The 17,698-nt window shown below is 50.3% G+C and overlaps 1 protein-coding gene across 1 annotated transcript in view; it reads right to left on the bottom strand.

Annotated features, from left to right (window-relative positions):
* Positions 1-248: 248 nt before the first annotated feature.
* Positions 249-17,698, bottom strand: part of KIF26B (kinesin family member 26B) — a 479,220-nt gene continuing 461,770 nt past the window's right edge. The window contains exons 13-15 of the mRNA XM_068538512.1: positions 5,137-5,339; positions 4,524-4,674; positions 249-857 (exon numbers count right to left, since the gene is read on the bottom strand). Of these exons, the coding sequence (XP_068394613.1) occupies positions 709-857; positions 4,524-4,674; positions 5,137-5,339 (503 nt within the window). The 3' untranslated portion in view covers positions 249-708. The remainder of the gene's footprint in view (positions 858-4,523; positions 4,675-5,136; positions 5,340-17,698) is intronic.

The raw sequence follows: 17,698 nt of genomic DNA, 5'->3' as shown, positions 1-17,698 counted from the left end.
TGGCTTGTGCCCGGAAGTCTCTATCTTCTGTTTGAGTGGCCTTTCCAGCAGAACCATAGCAGACAGTTAACATTTATTCATATGCAATACCGATTAGGAAATAGCTCTACAAACACAACTTACTTAGAAACAGCAAGTCAGAAATAGGATAAAACACCAAGAGAAAACGAGCTGTAAATACATTGCAAAAATGTGTTTGATTTTCTTTTTTGTTCGTTTTGTTGTTTTCATCTTGACTAGCACCATCTGTACACAAGAAAGTATGAACATAAATGTTTGGATAATAACAAAGATTTGCAAGGCACTTCATCAGTCATTCGGAGTAACTTGTTTTGTTTTAGCTTTCCACAGCAATCCCACGTCCACCCTCGCTTTTTCTCACAAACCAGGAGAAGAGTGAGGTCTCTTTTGCCAGCAGTTCTTATGTACAAACAAGTTCTTTAAAGTTCCTCAAAGTGCTTTTTCAGTCTCACGGGGGCTTCCACGTCCCTTGGGTTTCCCATCATTTTCTCCTCTCCTGCGTGTTTGGTGTTTGCACCTTTCCTACAGAAAACAAAAGAAAAATCGCCTTCCGCTCCACGCTCACTCCAGACTTGCCACCGACCTTCGTCCTCCTTCCGTGGTCACTGAGCGCGGCCAGCACCGAGGGCCCGCCGAGCGCGGCTGCCTGCGGATCGGGAGCGAGGGCCGGCCGGGTGGCGGCTCCCGTCAGCGGCGCCAGGAGGTGATGTCGAAGCAGGTGATCATCATGAGGTGCGCCTTGCAGAAGTTGACGCGGCTCTCCAGGCGCTCCGTCACGCACTCCAGCGCTTCCAGGTACTCCAGGGAATCCAGCTCCAGAACCTGCTCCAAGTCAACTGCAAAGAAGGAGAAGCCCGATGGAGACGCGCGGCCAGCGGGGAAGGGTGATCGGACGGCTCAGCCGTGCCGGCCCGCGGCTGCTGCACCTGCACCTGTACCTGTACCTGCACCTGCACCTGTACCTGCGCCTGCGCCTGTACCTGCACCTGCGCCTGTACCTGCGCCTGCGCCTGTACCTGCGCCTGCACCTTCACCTGCGCCTGCACCTGCACCTTCACCTGCGCCTGCACCTGCGCCTGCACCTGTGCCTGCGCCAGAGGGTCTTAGGCAGCGCTGCTGCACCCTCCTGCCCAACCCTCTGCCGCTCTCAGGTCGAGAACAGAACACTTTACTACTTGTAGTTATATTGGGGCCCTTCGTTCCAATGATAACGTTAGACCCCTGACATTTTATTGTGACTCTACTGAGGGACAAAGTGACATCAAGCTCTCCCCACCTCCACCATCTCCATGACAGGATTTGGGACTCTACCAGCACCATTTTCTTTATTAACTAGAAAATAAATAAAGCTTCAAGCTGAGGTGTGGAGAAGCCCTTCCTTTTTGGGGACTCAACTGAACGATGTTTACACCTCTGCCTGCTGAGATAAGTGTGTTGCTCTCTGGTTAGTCCTTCACACAGCTGTGTGCAGCTGCCTCTCTAAGCAGTGACCCTGCCCCTTGGCACTTCCTAGTACAGTTTCATATACTCACTGGTCCTTTGGGAACTAGGGTGATGATGGAATCTATGTTAATAATTACGATTCTTAGACTCATAGACATAAAGAACGGACTTGTGGTTGCCAAGGGGGTGGGGGGGTAGGGAGGGATGGACTGGGAATTTGGGATTAGCAGATGCAAACTAGTATATATAGGATGAATAAACAACAAGGTCCTACTGTATAGCACAGGGAACTACATTCAGTATCCTGTGATAAACCATAATGGAAAAAATATAAAAAAGAATATAGATGTATGTGTGTGTGTCACTGAATCACCTTGCTCTACAGCAGAAATTAACACATTGTAAATCAACTATACTTTAATTAAAAATAATAATAATTATGATTCTGTCCTCAGAAGCTGAGATTTAGGACCCAGATGCTGTCCTTAATGTTCAGGCCTGCACAGAGTTAAAAGTCTGTTTCCTTCAGTTCCTCAAGGGCAATTATCTGAGGCCACCCTCTCCTGGCCCCCGGCCACTACCTGGTCCAGTGGTGACTGGGCAGGGGGATAGGCTGCTACAGAGGGCCCAGCATGGAGAGGACAGGGCAGTGGGGGTGGCCCTGGAATCCAAGGCAGGAGACCTGCACTTGACTCCCAGGTCGGCCATGCCTAATCTTTGCTGGCAAAGGGTCCTTAAAAGTAACAGAAGAGTCATAATCCCTAGTCTGCCTACTTTCCTAACTAGAGTTGCCATGAAGAGTAGAACCAAAAAGAGACGATGAATGTGGATGTGGTCTGAGAACTGTAATAAGCTACAGGAACATCAAGGGTTGAAATCAAGGCTGACTGCTTTTATAGGAGACTTGACTGAGCTCAGAGAAGTGAGACGTCCTGCGCAGGGTTACGCAGTTAATAAGGACCGGGGCTGGGAATGAGACTGAGGCTCCTGAATACCAGTCTAATATTTAAAAACCAAACAAAACCCCTCAGCATACCATAACCACATCAGCTATATTATTGGATCACCTTGGAAATTTAAAAAAATGGATTCCAGAACATTTCTTTCTAGCCAACACCCAGCCTATTACCCACACCCAGGGAATAGTCAGAATACAGTCTCATTGATTTTTGGGGGGTCATTCTTGGTTTCAATTCATCTTGAAGAAACAATCTGTGTTTCTCCTTTCACGTAGCCTTCTGTTCATTACCTTTCTCAGCATCAAAAAAATCCCTGATTCCTGACATGAACAAAGGCAAGAAGGAAGGGATCGTTTCCTGGAAGCATCTACATATGTACCCACGTTTAAGCTGCTCCCATCCTGGGAAAAATGTGACTTTGTAAGACGAAGACAATTATCAAGCTTGCCTTAGGCATAAATAGCTCTCAAAAAACGTTAATGAAAACAGCAAAAAGGAAGAGGAACTGCTGAATGGGCACCCCTGGGATCTCGAAGTGCCTGAGGATTCACGGAAGAAGGAAAAGGGTGTGCACACGTGGGAGAAACATAGCATTAGGCTCCATGTTTATGCCGCGGCCAGACTTCAGCTAATGTCCTTGTTCGTGTCTTGTCTGCCCTATCACAGCCTTAGATGGAAATACCCTGGAGAGCAGGAGTTCATGTCTCTGTCCAGATTTCTAACAAGGGACCTACCTTGCTGCATCATGCAAGCAGGTGCTGAGGAAATGTCTCCTGTTGAGGATAGCTATTTTGTTAACTCTGGGATAATACGAACGCTAATTACTACCAGACATTGCTCCTTCATCATGGGCAGGCAGCGTAACCAGCACTCGACTGATAGTAACTCGTTCACTCTCACAACAACCTTATGAGGTAGGCACCATTATGTGCCTACCATCTGACAGTTAAGGAAATCAAGGCTCAGAGAGGTTAAGCGTCTTACCCAAGGTCTCACAGCCAGCCTCCAAAGTGGGTCTGCAGGACGGCGGTTGTCACCACAAATGGTACAACTCAACAAGGTAAGATGCATCACAGACTGGTCCCAGTGCCCTGTCCTCCCTTTAGGTTCTTTTGATCATGAGGTACTCAGGGGAGATGTTATTACCTCAGTGCTATGGAAAGGAAGCCGCCTAAAGACATACTGTGAAAGTGGCAGGGCACAGCTAGAAGACCGGCAAATTCTGTCCTTTCTTCTTTGCCCAGGATCGTTTCACCCAGTGTTTCTTAAACCTAAGCCCCAGACTCTGCCTGTCATGCTCCCGGCACTGGGGAGAGGGTGATGTGACCTCCAGGGGACAGTCGTGAAGAGAGGGAGGCACAGGGAGGCTGAGGGCCTGGAGGGGAGAGCTGGTGAGTGCCGGCCAGGAAAGGAGGGAGAGGAATTTTAGTGGAAGTAATGTACTTTATTTCAGAGACTAAGTCGTCTAGCATTGGGCCCCATATCAGTGAAACAGTTGGGACCAGATGTGAGCTTTATTTTGTGGTAAATGGAATGGTTAGAAACAAATAAATAAGAAAATTGAATCCATCTTTCAAAGAGAGCAGAATTGTTCTGAATTGTTATTAGATGGTTACTGTCATCCTGGGCTGTCTATTAAATGGAAATAACCCTGTGAATGTTATTCTTTTCACTCAAAAATGTTTTTCTTGCTTTCTGGGTTCTTTTTGAGGCTTTTCTAGGATTGCACATTCTACCCTATTAAGCACTCTATAAATTCTTGTCTCTTTCAGGCTAGATATGCAATGTGATTTTTGTGGCCGGGGAGCAGATTGGTAATATAGCCTTCATGTCTGGGTGATCGTCCACCACATGTAGGGGGAAAAAAAAATCTCATTTTCAGGTGCTTTGGACTGAGACACATAAGAAATAATCGTGCAAGAGCAATACTCGCTGCCCTGCTGCCGCCCACACCCCTCCCACCTGCCCCCCCACCTGCGCTCAGGGAGGCCATCTCCAGCCAGTGGGCATGGAAGGCCCTCGGGTTCAGACAGCGTCTGTGTCCCTCTCAGCCTGGCCTGTTTAACTGGTGAACCCAGGAATCGCAGTAACGGGCCTTACATTCGCTGAGCCACTTGTTGGGATCCAGCATCAGATACTGTTTCGTCGTCTCCAGCTCCTTCATCAGCCACTCGTACTTGGCTCGGACCTCGGCAATTCTCTGCTGGCGATGTTCCAGAATTTTCAGCTTTGCGTTGAAGCACATGACCTCCTAGTACACAGATGGGAAGGAGATGGGGGTGGAGGGGGGAGGAGAAAGGACCTTCAGCTCCAATCCAGCCCAGGCAACCTCTTCTGGAAAGGAATACTTGTGCTTATGGTCAGTGCAAAAGGAGCAGGTCACTGGGAAGTTTGGGAGGGAGCTGGGGGCTCAGCTCAGACAGCCCCCTCACGGGGTAGGGCTATCCCTGGCATATCTCAAATTTAGAAGGCGGCGGGCGCTCCAAGCTGGAGCCAGGAGAGCCTGGAAGACCACCAGCTCCCCCGGCCTTTGAGCCTTCAGAGGTCTCCGGGCGGAGAAGCAGGCTGCTCTCCCGAGCGGGGCGCACGGGCCCGCCTCCCGCCGGAAGCCGCTGGCAGGCTCGGTGGCCTGCGCCCTCCTCTCGGGCGCGGCCGCGGCGTCAGCCCGGGACCTGCTGGGGGACCGCCACCGCGTGGGGAGGGGGAGGCGCACCTTGCTGCTGCCCCCTCGTCGCCGCTGCAGCCGCTCCACGTCGTCGATTTCATAGACTTTGATCTCAAAAGGTTCCCCGAGGCCCCTCTGGGTGCTGCGCAAGGGGCCGTCCACCCAACGGACCCCTGCGCTGTTGGCCGGTTTTCTCACAGGGGAGGGGGTGTCAAGGGACAGCGCCGGGATGAGCCTCCGTCTCTGGGAACCTAGGCAGGGGATTAAGCCTAAAGTTAATCGTTTTGAATTGCTATCTTTTAAATGTATTTTTTTTCATTGTTTAATTATATGCATTCAATATTTTTTTAACATCTTTATTGGAGTATAGTTGCTTTACAATGGTGTGTTAGTTTCTCCTTTATAACAGAGTGAATCAGCTATACAAATACATGTATCCCCATATCTCCTCCCTCTTGCATCTCCCTCCCACCCTCCCTATCCCACCCCTCTAGGTGGTCACAAAGCACCAAGCTGATCTCCCTGTGCTATGCGGCTGCTTCCCACTAGCTATCTATTTTACGTTTGGTAGGGAAGGGTAAGCTGTGACAAAGTGAGAGAGTGGCATGGACATATTAAATGTATTTTTGATGCAAGGGGTGGCGGCGTGACAGCCCTGTCGGAGCCTGTGGCAGAGCTGTGTTTGAACCCCTCCAACCTCCCACCATCCGCCTCAGCATCCACTTCCTTACCTGGCACTTGCATTTACCTCCACAAGCTCAGATGTCCCCCCTCACCTGTCGAGCCACCTGTGGTCTCCCCCTTGAAACACACGGGCTGGAGGACACTAGAACTGAGAGTCACCCTGGCCACACCCTCAGCATGGACAAGGGTTACCGTGAAATTAGAGATGTTCCATTAGTGAGAAAAGATCCTAGTGTTTGGTATTGTGGTAGGAGGAGTTTATTTGCTTCTAATAACAACACTGGAATAAGCACTGATTATGCCAGGCCCTACTTATCGTGCCTTACACACTGTGACAGAGACTGCTAGCTGCCCCCCAATACCTGCCCTCCTCTTCTTCCTCTGCAGAAGACCCCGAGTTGGAGCAGGGCACACGGCCACCCAGGTGTACCCTGTGAGGTACATGTGACTTAAGCTCCACCAGTGCAATAGAAGCAGAGGTGCCCTGTGTAACAGCTAGAAAGTGTCCTGAAAGGGTGAGGTCTGCTCTCCTCGTCCTCTCGCCTTTGTCCTGGATGGAATATGGGCCTGCTGGCCGGTCCATGACATGAAGATCATAAACAACAGAAAAACAAGAGAAGGAACCTGGATTCCTGACACCCTGGAGACCTTCACAGTGGTACATGTGTTACAACTGAACCTACATTGACATGTCATTATCCATATGGATACCCAGGGTCCATAGTTTACACTGGGGTTCACTCTTGGTGTTTACATCCTGTGGTTTGGACAAATGTGCAGTGATATGTATCCACCATGATACGATCACACAGAGTATTTTCACTGCCCTTAAAACCCCCTACACAGACTTTTACATGAGAAATTAATCTCTATATTGTTATTGGGGTTTTCTGTCACAGACAAGCCTAGTATCTAATTTAATTCTCACAGAAGCAGAAACTAAGGAACAAAAGACTTCAGTAACTTGCCCAAAGTCTCAGTATTCCCTTGTTTAAAAAATCCATTGCCCACATTCTCCACCAAAATAAAAAATAAAAATATCAGATAATAAACGATTTCCCCAAAGGATGGGTTATGATTAAACATCACAGAACTTGGCACCTAGTAGGTGCTCACTGAACATGAATATCCTTTTGATTGTTTTTCTTCATAATCTATTTGAGGAGATGAAAAACACACAGAAATCATAGAGACTGTATGGTTAGGCCATTTAAGATGGCTGTGCTCTTGTTCTCTATAAATCCCCTGCTTGACCGGTCCCTGCTTCACTCACATGACTACCCAATCCTCTTAATTACAGGGCTTAATCAGTCCCTGATAACCAATGAGCCCACCTGACATCAATTCCCCCTATAAATGGTAGCTTCCTTCTCCCCCAAGTAGTGAGGACTATTGCCATATCTTGTCTGCCGCACATGGTGGGGTGTCGCTCCAGGACCCTTTGCATCAGATCCCTCTGACCAGTAAACCACTGATGCCTCTGTTGCTGCCTCTGGGCTCTTCCTTCGGTCTCGAGGCTGGGTAACCGCAAGGCTTGTGGGCCTGCAGGGTGCAGCCCAAGAACTGGCGAGCGTAGCTGGGAGACCGAGGAAACTCCTGTGAGTGCTGAGATGTTGGGAAAAAAGGACGGGAGTGGAAAGTGGCAGGGGTAATCCCGAGGAGGCTGTCCACTAACATGGTAGGGCCCAAAGTTTGCAGGGATAACCCCGCAGTGGGGCCCCGTGGCAGCTGTCCACCGTGAGAGACGTCTTTCTGTTCCATTATATAAATGCTCTCTTCGTAACCTCCGGATCTCCTTCCAGTTTAAAAGTAGCAGCCCCGTGCTCGTGGCTCATCTGACTGCCCAAGGATGGCTGGTGAATACAGACAAAATGCAAGGACCTGGATTACCTATCAAGGGTGTTATCTGGTCGGGTAAGACAAGCATACCCCCGACCTACCATGCCTAAACGATTACAGGCCCAGGCTTTAGGGATATTAACTCAGGAACTGGCTTGTGAATTGGATGTGGCCAGTTAACCCAGAAGGGTTTCGTTGGGGCCCATGGCAACGGCAAACTAATAAGAGCGCCCTTGGGCCTCTGGTCCCAGCTCTGGCAGGAGGCAGAGCAATGATGCAGTGTGGTGGCAGCAACAGCTATCTGCCGTCTACAGTGCGTTACAACAGGTGGAAGACGTTACAGAAGGCCTACCCGAGTCACCCAGCAATGCAAACAACCCCTATCTGGCGTCTAGGACAGCTGAGCATGACATATGGGACCCCCATGGACGTTGACAGTGACCAAGGGCCATGCAGCTCAGGAATGGGCCGATAAACATGACATACACTGGCATTTCCTCCTGCCTTACGACCCCGCTGCTGCCAGGCTAATGGAAAGGATGACTGGGCTACTTAAACAACAACTGAGATGGGAACTCGCTCTCTCAACATGTGGGCCAGGGGACTAACTCAAGCCCTAGGAGCTATAACTGAACATCCCAGGAGCAATCGTCCCAGTGCCGACGCCATGTTAACCCAGCGGAAACTAGTCAACACAACCTGAGTTCAACAGTTGCCCACCAAAGGACCGTTGCCAACTACCGGTCAGGACAACAACTCGCTTTGGCCCCGGCCACAGGATCTACCCCCAGGGGAACACGTTATAAAATGGTCCTGAGACTGGCAGGTAAGTCCCTGGTGGTTTGGGTTTGCTGCCTCGTGGGGAATAGGATTAGAAAGGGACCTACAGGTTGTACCTGTCTTCTACCTGCACTGCCCCCCCGACTACTAAGGGAATTAATCCAGGGCCCCTACTGGAGAAAGGCACCATTCTATCACATCGCCTCTCCAGTATTCAGCACCGGCTGTGAGGACTGGGGGTGGACAGGCAATATGGTACTGCAGGCCAGGATGAAAGCACAGGCAGGGGTGGTGATATCTCAGGATGCTGACACTGCTTGTATTTTGCCTAATGATCACGATCTTCCCTGTAATCCGTCTGTTAAACATCTTACATTTCATCCCTAGTCTGAGCGGAGGTAATCTGTCTGTGGACTGGGTGACAACGGTGGCCTCACTACAAAATGAATTTGATTGCTGGGTCTACAGCGAGATGCCGTTGTCGTCCTCCTGTGAACTTCTATGAAAAATCGACCGGATAAGCACCTGGCTCCAAAGATTGCCCGCCTCTTGGGCTCTTGATACTCTTTCGCTGCTGGTGTCTGTACTGCATTTGTGGTATTTGGTTGCAGGGCACCTCTGCACACCTGACGCCAGGGATATCGCAGAAGAGGGGTGGACCAAGATCGTAAGGGTGGTGCAGGGTATGTACGGTAGACTGTATGGTGAAGCCATTTAAGACAGCTATTCTCTTGCTCTCTGTACATCCGCTGCTTGCCCGGTCCCTGCTTCACTCACATGACTATTCAATCCTCTTTATCAGAGGGCTTACTCAGTCCTGATGAGCCCACCTGACGTCAATTCCCTCTATAAATGGTAGCCTCCTTCTCCCCTGAGTAGTGGAGACTCCTTCCGTGTCCTGCCTGCCGAACAAGCTGGGGTGTGGCTCCAGGACCCTTTGGGTAAGATCCCCTGTCCAAACACCATTGATGTCTCTGTCGCTGTCTCTGGGCTCTTCCTTCGGTCTCGAGGCTGGACAACTACAAGGCTTGCGGGCCTGCGGGCTGCAGCCCAGCAGATAACATGAGATTTGTGCCCTTAGAGGCAGGTCTCTAGAGGATTATAAAAGCAATCACCATAGGACTGGCAGGGCCGGGGGCACCACGGCACCAAGCACCACGTTTTCTGGTGACTGGTGGCATGAGTGAGTGAAGCCAGGCCCTGGCTTCTGAGGACGGGGCCTAATCTTTTCACCCACATCTGAAGTGGATCTAGCCTCGTGCTTCGGGCAACTACCATGTTTGTTCCCCTGGTTCTGGCCCCTCTCCCGCTGGGAGGCTGCAGGCCTGGCCCCCTGGGAGGGAAGCCTGGGCCTGTAGGTGGCGGTGCTCCCTCAAACAGCTGCATCTGCTGAGGCACACCCACCTGGCAGCTCCCCTCTCTAGTAAGGGGCATCTAGGAAGCTTGCTTTCTCCTGGAAGGAGGATGGTTGGGAAACGTGACACCACCCCAACCGGTTTATCTTGACGCTGAAGGGAGCCCGATCTAATTTAACTCAGGATTGATATGTGGTCCCTCCTGAGTCCGAGGAAAGAAGGCGGAGTCTGCCTGAAGCCGTGGCTACCTGCACTTAGAGTCTGGGCTGATTCTGCTTTTAAATAGAGTGGACTCCATCCAGTCAGATTTCAGCGAGAGTGAAGGAGAGCAAGAGAGCTTGCACGCCATGATACAGCAGCAGTCAGATGGGGCTGCTGCAGAACACGTAGGGAGGCCGAGGAACGCCGAGAATGCAAAGGATGCACAGTCTGGTGGTTTCTCTGGAGGACCTGGGAGACGGGCTGTATCACTAGTGGGCTACTGTTGGGGGAAGCACTGGTCCTTACAGCACCATCCCCGTGGTGCTCAGGGAACCCCGGAGGAGTTAGTGGCCTCTCTGCCCCGCTCTCCCTCCATCCTCCTCCCCCTAATTCCAGTGGGTTCTGCCTGTCGAGTGCTGGGTCACCATGGCCTGCGTGGCCTGATGACCCTTCCAGAAAGAAAGACAGTGTACTTTTCTCCAACTTTGAGAGATCCACTGACTGCTAAAGAAAGCTTAAAGTACCACAAGCTCAGAGAGAAAAAGAGCCAGAACTCTTCGGTATAGAATCAGGGGGCCAAGGCACAGGACGACCTTCTCACCACCCTAGGGAGCTAGGAATGTGAAAAGCCACTACCTGCAGCTCCAGGTGCTGGTGGTGATCGGGTAGCGCGGGACTGTTCAGAGTACGGGTGGGTGGGCTTTCCTTCAGGAGACGACGAGGGACTCTAAGTACATATTGATAGTTAATCTTCTCTACAAAGCATACTCTGTCCTATAGGCTCCTTGATTTCATATCAAATCTCACTTTTTTGGGCCCAGATCTTTATCTCATGCATGCTTGCACGCACGAGCACATGCGCGTGCATGCGCACACACTCACACACACTGACTTAGAAAACTAGGAAGTGTCAACCACTGAAGCAAAGTAAATCTCTGTCTCCTTGACAATGGAAATAAGCCAGCTGATAGTTTTGGGTTTTTTAAATCGGTCTGATCAAGCTAGCTGACTCTGAGCAAGCGGCTCTGCCTTTGTGGGCTCAGCTCCAGCCCCCGTCAGATGGGGCTGCTGCAGAACATGCAGGGAGGCCGAGGAACGCTGAGCATCAGTGGGAGGATGTCCAGCTCTCGGAGGCAGGGAGAGTCTGAGCATCTTTCAGGTGGAGACCGGGCCTGGCCACCAGGCAGCCCGAGTTCCTCAGGCTGCAAACACTCGTGATGGGGCTCCCAGGAAGCCCTCTCCCCTCCGTTGGATAACGTGTACTCAGCCCCTAGGAAGGGTGACTGGTCCTCCCCCTCACCTCCCCTGATGCCGAGGACAAGTCAGGGAGCAACAGCCCCTCTAAAAGCGAGGTCAGTCACGTATGGGCATCTCAGTCGTTTAATCCACTGCGTGCACGTGTTCAGACGTTTCTGGGATGACTCTTCTAAGGATCTGTTTATGTGAGAAATAGGGGAGGAACTGAGGAGGGTCATGGGATTGGTGGTGTATCAGTTACCTATCACCGTGTAACAAATTAGCCTAAACCCAGCAGCTACATTCCTGTGAGGCAGGGAGCTGGGAGCAGCTTATTTAACTGGGCGGTTCTGGCTCAGGGTCTCTCGTGAGCTGCAGTCAAGCTGTCAGATGGCGCTGCCATCATCTGAAGGCTTGACTAGGGCTGCAGCATCCACTTCTAAGCTCACTCATGTGGCTGTTGGCCAGAGTTTCAGTTGATTGCCCGGTGGGCCTCTCCACAGGGCTACTTATGGCATAGCAGCTGGTTTACCCAGAACGGGAAAGAGCAGCTACCGTGTCTTTCACAGCCTAATCTTGAAAGCGACATACCATCACTCACTTCCACCTTATTCTATTGCACACAGAGACCAACGCTAGTATAGTATGGGAGGGGACAAAGCAATGGTGAATACCAGGAGGCAGGGACCATTGGGGGCTAACTAGGAGTCTGGTTACCACAGATGGGATGTGATCAGATGGGAACATATCAGGAATAAGGGTCATTCTCTATCTCCTTCCAAACCACTCCAGGACATCCTATGAGATCACCCCGATTGGGGAAAGAAAAGTAAAGAAGCCTGAATGGAGAATGACATTCCACTGGGCTATCGTAGCTTAATAGAAATACCCTGAAGGCAATCTAATTCCCACTGCCTTCTTTCCATGCTTTTTTGCAATCTTCTCAACTTCCTCACCACGTCAATCAATCCCTGCCAGAGTGGGAAGTGAGTGCCCAGTGTCGGGTGAGTTGCAGTCTGGGGGTTTCTCCTGCATGTAGTGAACGGCTATCTTGGATTTTCTGAGTGTTCTGAATTTGGTCACTGGTAAATCAATTCCATGAATGAACTGATATCGTCCAGGTCTTGCACCCACCACTGAAGAGCCTCCCCTCCCCTCTCGTCTCCTCCAGAGGTACACTGGGAGCCTTACTTGGGGTGTGATGGGGAAAGCCGAGGGCAGGGGCAGGGGAATGTGGTCACACCAGAGGAGATGGAGTTTAATGCTGTGAAGGAAGTTTCAGAGGGAGAGATGGCACCCTCACACTGCTGGAAAGGGCACAGGAAACAACGGTGCCCAAACGCCACGTCATCACTACGAGAGAACTGACCACAGGGCCTTTGTCTGGGTCCCCACAGAAATATGATTTCTTGGATTTTCAGCATGCTCCACCCTCTCCACCTCTCAAGCAGATGCTTCCAGCTTTCTGCTGAGCCTAGTTCCTGTCAACAACCACTTCCTTCAAGGTTGCTGGAAGGTCAGGGAAGTGTCCGCTGTAGAAGCTGTGGGGAAGCGCCTTAGTCGGGCAACAGCGGTGCGGGGCCCCGTCAGATGCAGCTGTCTGGTTTGGGATCACACGTCCTGATGCCATTGGGTCAGGATTCCTTTTTCTTCTCTATCACTCCCTGCTCATCAGCCCAGCACTCAGTCTGGACATGGAGACGTCAAGTGTGTAAAAAAAAAAAGCACTTAAGCTGATAAATGCCAATAGCTTTGCTGCATGAAATGGCCCCGATCTGACCTGAGCCCACCCCCTCCCCTCCCCATCCAGGCTTGGCTGCCACCTGCGTGAAGCAGGAGGGGCCCCCGGCCTGTCACGCCCCACTCTATCCTCCGCAGCACTGATGGCCCCAGTGAGGAGTCTGATGTTGGGCCTTCCATTTTTATCATCACTGAGTGCAGATAAAAGTGTCCCCATTCGACATATATGCACCACTATGTATAAAATGGATAACTAATGAGAACCTACTGTATAGCACAGGGAACTCTACCCAAAGCTCTGTGATGACCTAAGTGGGCAGGAAATCTAAAAAAGAGGGGACATATGTATACATATAGCTGATTCACTTTACTGTACAGCAGAAACTAACACAACATTGTAAAGCAACTCTACTCCAAAAAAATTTTTTTTTAAAAAGTGTCCACACGGAGTCTGAAGTTGCTGCTTCTTAGGTCAAATGTCAGGAAACATGGGCATTCTGAGCGCCGAGGACTCACAACGCTCCTCAGGGAACATGCTAATGTCCATCCCCAGTGCCCGCCCCTGAGAACCCGCCGTCATCAGCTTTCCCTCCGTCACCCTCCGTCTTTATTCCGACTCAGGGTACAGGCACTAGAAAGACACTGAGTCAAAAAGCAGAAAGCACGAACGCCGGGAGGACCCACAGGCATCCGCGGTGAGGAGGGGGAGGGGAAAGATCAGCGTGTGTGGATTTACTGGCCAGCACGAGCCAGCTCCGCGGCCTCCCAGGTGAATGAGGATGGGGCTGCACGGGCTGCTGGAGAGCTTGAATTGAAGAGTGAACCCTTCCCAGGCTGGACAGGAGATGGGGAGGGGCCCGGCCGCATTGCCCAGGCCCCTCACACGCTTGCCCTAGGCCTCTCAGCCCCACACCTGCCTCCACCCGCTCTCCACTCTAAGGGGCTTCCTCGGTGTCCTAGGGAGCCAATTACTTTTCTAGTAGTTCCCGACTTACAGTCAAAAAGGCTATCTCATTTGGAACCCTTTCTCATCCGTTTCTAGGTAGAGTCTCTTAGAAACACTCTAGAAATCTTACAGCTGCCAAGAAGCTGCTTGCCTTATCCCCGTTTTCATTAAGCCAGGAACCACTGTGTTTCCTGAATTCATTAAAACAAAATAAGATTGCACCTGAGAACCGAACGAACCGAGGGGTACGGACAGAGTGAACCATGGTGCTCTAGGCCCTTTGGAGGAGTAACTGGTCACAGATTTTGGTGCAGTGGATCTGCTAACTGAACCCAGCAACCCATCGGTCAGTAATGTTTACTCAGCACCCAGAGAAGGGAAGGCACAGTGTTTGGTGCTTAGAGTGGGAAAGAAAATAGAGGATAGGCTTAATGTCTAAAACACAGGTCACCAGCAGGGCGAGATACGAGAAGTACATAGAAAAGAACTCAGCTAACTTGCAGGACCACACTGTCAGCCAGCCAACCAACAAATGCCATCAATCAATGGTGTCCAACTGATTCATGGTAACCTGTACCAGCCCAGCACTGGGGACCCAACAGGCTGAGTCAAGTGCCGAACAGGCCCCTCAGGAGTTCACGTCCAGGCAGATCAAGCCCTGGGCACATCTCAGAACCGACACACTCCCTGGCTGGCTTCTCTCCTGGGCTTTCTGGATGCTGTGTCACACCACACCTGGGCCTGCTACAGTGGAAATGAACTTCACTCAGACCAAGGTGCTGATCTAATTTTCATATTTCCCCAGCCAGCCTGAGAGACAAGGAAAAAAAAAAAGAGAGAAGCCAAGGGGGTAACACACCAGGTTTGGGGTGAAGTGTCGGAACATGAGGAAGAAGAGAGAGAGTGTCCGGGAGAGCCCACATGATACATGATACCAAAGAGCTATCACTGAAAGGATGGGGCCTCAGGGGTCCAAGCTGATGTAACCATGCCATAAACTGCCCATCACCGATTTCCATCCTCTTAGCAACTGAATGCCCTCTGGGCAGGGTGGACATTCGCTCCCCACCCGATCTGGCTGTCTTCACTCTACTTCATGGCTAATGGCTACATGTACACATTCGTGTACCTACCACGGGGGAGCTGGCAAGGAACGGTGGAGGGATTGATGAAAATCCATCTACAGAAAGCAGCCCACAGCTTCTGTCACCTTATGACACTCTCAGCCAAGAACCTATGATGACTCCCCATTGCCAACTGCAATAATTCTTATCACAGTTGCCAGATGTTCAAGGAATAACTTGATCTGGGCTTACATCTTCTGTCCGTTATTACATACATTAAGAATATCCCCCTTGGGGCTTCCCTGGTGGCGCAGTGGTTGAGAATCTGCCTGCCAATGCAGGGGACACGGGTTCGAGCCCTGGTCTGGGAAGATCCCACATGCTGCGGAGCAACTAGGCCCGTGAGCCACAACTACTGAGCCTGCGCGTCTGGAGCCTGTGCTCCGCAACAAGAGAGGCCACGACAGTGAGAGGCCCGCGCACCGCGATGAAGAGTGGCCCCCACTTGCCGCAACTAGAGGAAGCCCTCACACAGAAACGAAGACCCAACACAGCCATAAATAAATAAACCCCCAAAAAAAAGTTAAAAAAAAAAAAAGAATATCCCCCTTGTTGAGTTAATCCCACTCTTTATCCGTAAACCATGCTCTTACTGCCTCAAGCTCGTGCTCCCATCACTGCCTCAGCCTACAATGCCCTTTACCCGCTTTGTCCCAGCATCCTTTAAGGCCTGGCTCAATCCCAATGTTTCCCTGTAGCCTTCTTCAATGTTCTGGACCCTCTTTGTCTAAATACTTCCTACCCTTAGCTCTCACGACCTCACTCAGCACTTGGCAAGGCACCTTGGTTCATGGTTCACTGTTCCCTGTTCCACACTCTTCATCCTTGCTCGTCAGTGAGATTACACACTTCTCACAGTGGCCTTGTCTTCTACACTGCCTGCTCCTCCCCAACCACACTTGCAACTTCCATATCACCAAGCTCTAACTGCACAGAAGAGGCCTGATCAATATTTAACAACTTAAAAATAAATCCCATTGACTACGGATCATCTTATGGAAAGGAAGTCATATTACCACCAATATTCTTTATATTATTTGCACCAACTTCTACAACGTGAGCATCAGAGAAACCATGGTGGTTCTCTACCAACCCCTTCATTTTACTTTGACATGAGAATACTGAAGCCCAGAGAGTATAGTTATTCCCTAAAGGTCACACAGCCCAAGACCCCAAGTCTCCTGCTTTCTAGATCAGTCATCCCACTGCACCAGGTCGAATTCTGCACACTCTCCGCCGACATGGATCTCCAGGAATGGGACTGGAGAGGTGAACCATCGTGATGTTTGGTTGTTTCCACTGTTACCTGTACTACAAAGCACTCAGAAAACTCAAGGTTCTCTTCCTGGCAGTATATTTCTAGTTCATTGTCACTAAGGAAATAACCAAAGCATTAAAGCAACCTTCACTAACAGATAACTGCCTGTCTCCTCTGCAGTTCCAAATGTCTCTAGTAATTGTAAAATCAGGCCATTGAGCTAGGAATTTCCTTTGAGGAGTTTTATGGCTTCTCTTAAAGAAGTTGTTTTTGATTTATGCTGATCATGTCTGACAGCCAGCATTTTTCTTAATAATAATCATAAATAAGCGAGACAAGGTCACCCAGCCTGCAAGGAGCATATCTCCACTGCCACATCCATTATGGAGCCTGGGATCTACGGCAGCTGCTCACGGCAGTCCGATGCCCTCCGCACTCTCTGTTAAATCCCATCTCTGGCACCCAGCCTGGTGCTTTGATTTTACACAAACAGCCTAACCTAACAAGGGACCCTCGAGAACAGCATTTACAAAAGGAGGTAGCAGCAAGCAAGGACACGTGTAGAGCCTGTGGTCCACTCTCCAAGTGGTTATTTTAGTTTTTCTTCCTCTTTACTCCAGTGTAACAGCCAAACCAAACAATACAAGTCAAAAAAAGAGTAAAGCTATTGTAAGAATAAATTGGATTGGTAGATTCAAGATGCTAAATTAGAGTACGTGAAAGCACTCTGTGACACTCAAACTCATGTGAGCACATAGCAAACGTCACACGATAATCTGGACTTTGAAGACCAAGACTGGGTAGATTGTAATAATAAGGTTTAACAACCAAGTACTGGGAAGGCCAGATTTTTTTTTTTTTTGTCAAAGGCTCTGGCTTAGGTAAACTTCTTGTTATCTTTAGTAACTGCTATCAATACATTTGAATGCCCTTGACCCTGAAAATAGGACCCAACAGCTGTCATGTTATACTGAATGGATTTCTGTTCTCCACTTGTCTTATACGGGGGGTTCTGCTCCCAGGTCTGCTGCTGAGACTCAGGGCTGAGGGTCTGACGTAGAGCACCGTCAAAATAGATCAAAGCCTGACGCATACACCGCCAGGGAAATAAAGACATCGAAATTCTGACAGCCGCGATGACTCCTGAACATGCTGGGAGGCTAACATCCTCATCGTATTTCACGATCTGTGATGGGGTGGGTGAATGGGGCGATCTACATCATAACATCTAGAATTACAGCATGACTGCATGGGTCCCTTGAGGTTGGTTTCTTTGATTTGAGGCAAACAAATGGTTTATGATGTGCATTGACCACAGTCCCTACATTTGGACCGGAACATTCCAGCGTCTGCACTTGCCTGTGGTGTGACAGTGAAGCCCTCCATGGCTCTGTCCGCAGCAGATGACAGGCGGTTGGGGACAGGGGCGCCCATCCCCGAGTCCTGG

Source organism: Eschrichtius robustus, chromosome 3, assembly GCF_028021215.1.
Source record: "Eschrichtius robustus isolate mEscRob2 chromosome 3, mEscRob2.pri, whole genome shotgun sequence".
In the NCBI taxonomy this organism is placed as follows: Eukaryota; Metazoa; Chordata; class Mammalia; order Artiodactyla; family Eschrichtiidae; genus Eschrichtius; species Eschrichtius robustus.
Note: the sequence above shows the minus strand (reverse complement) of the source record. Positions and strands in the feature narration are given on the sequence as shown.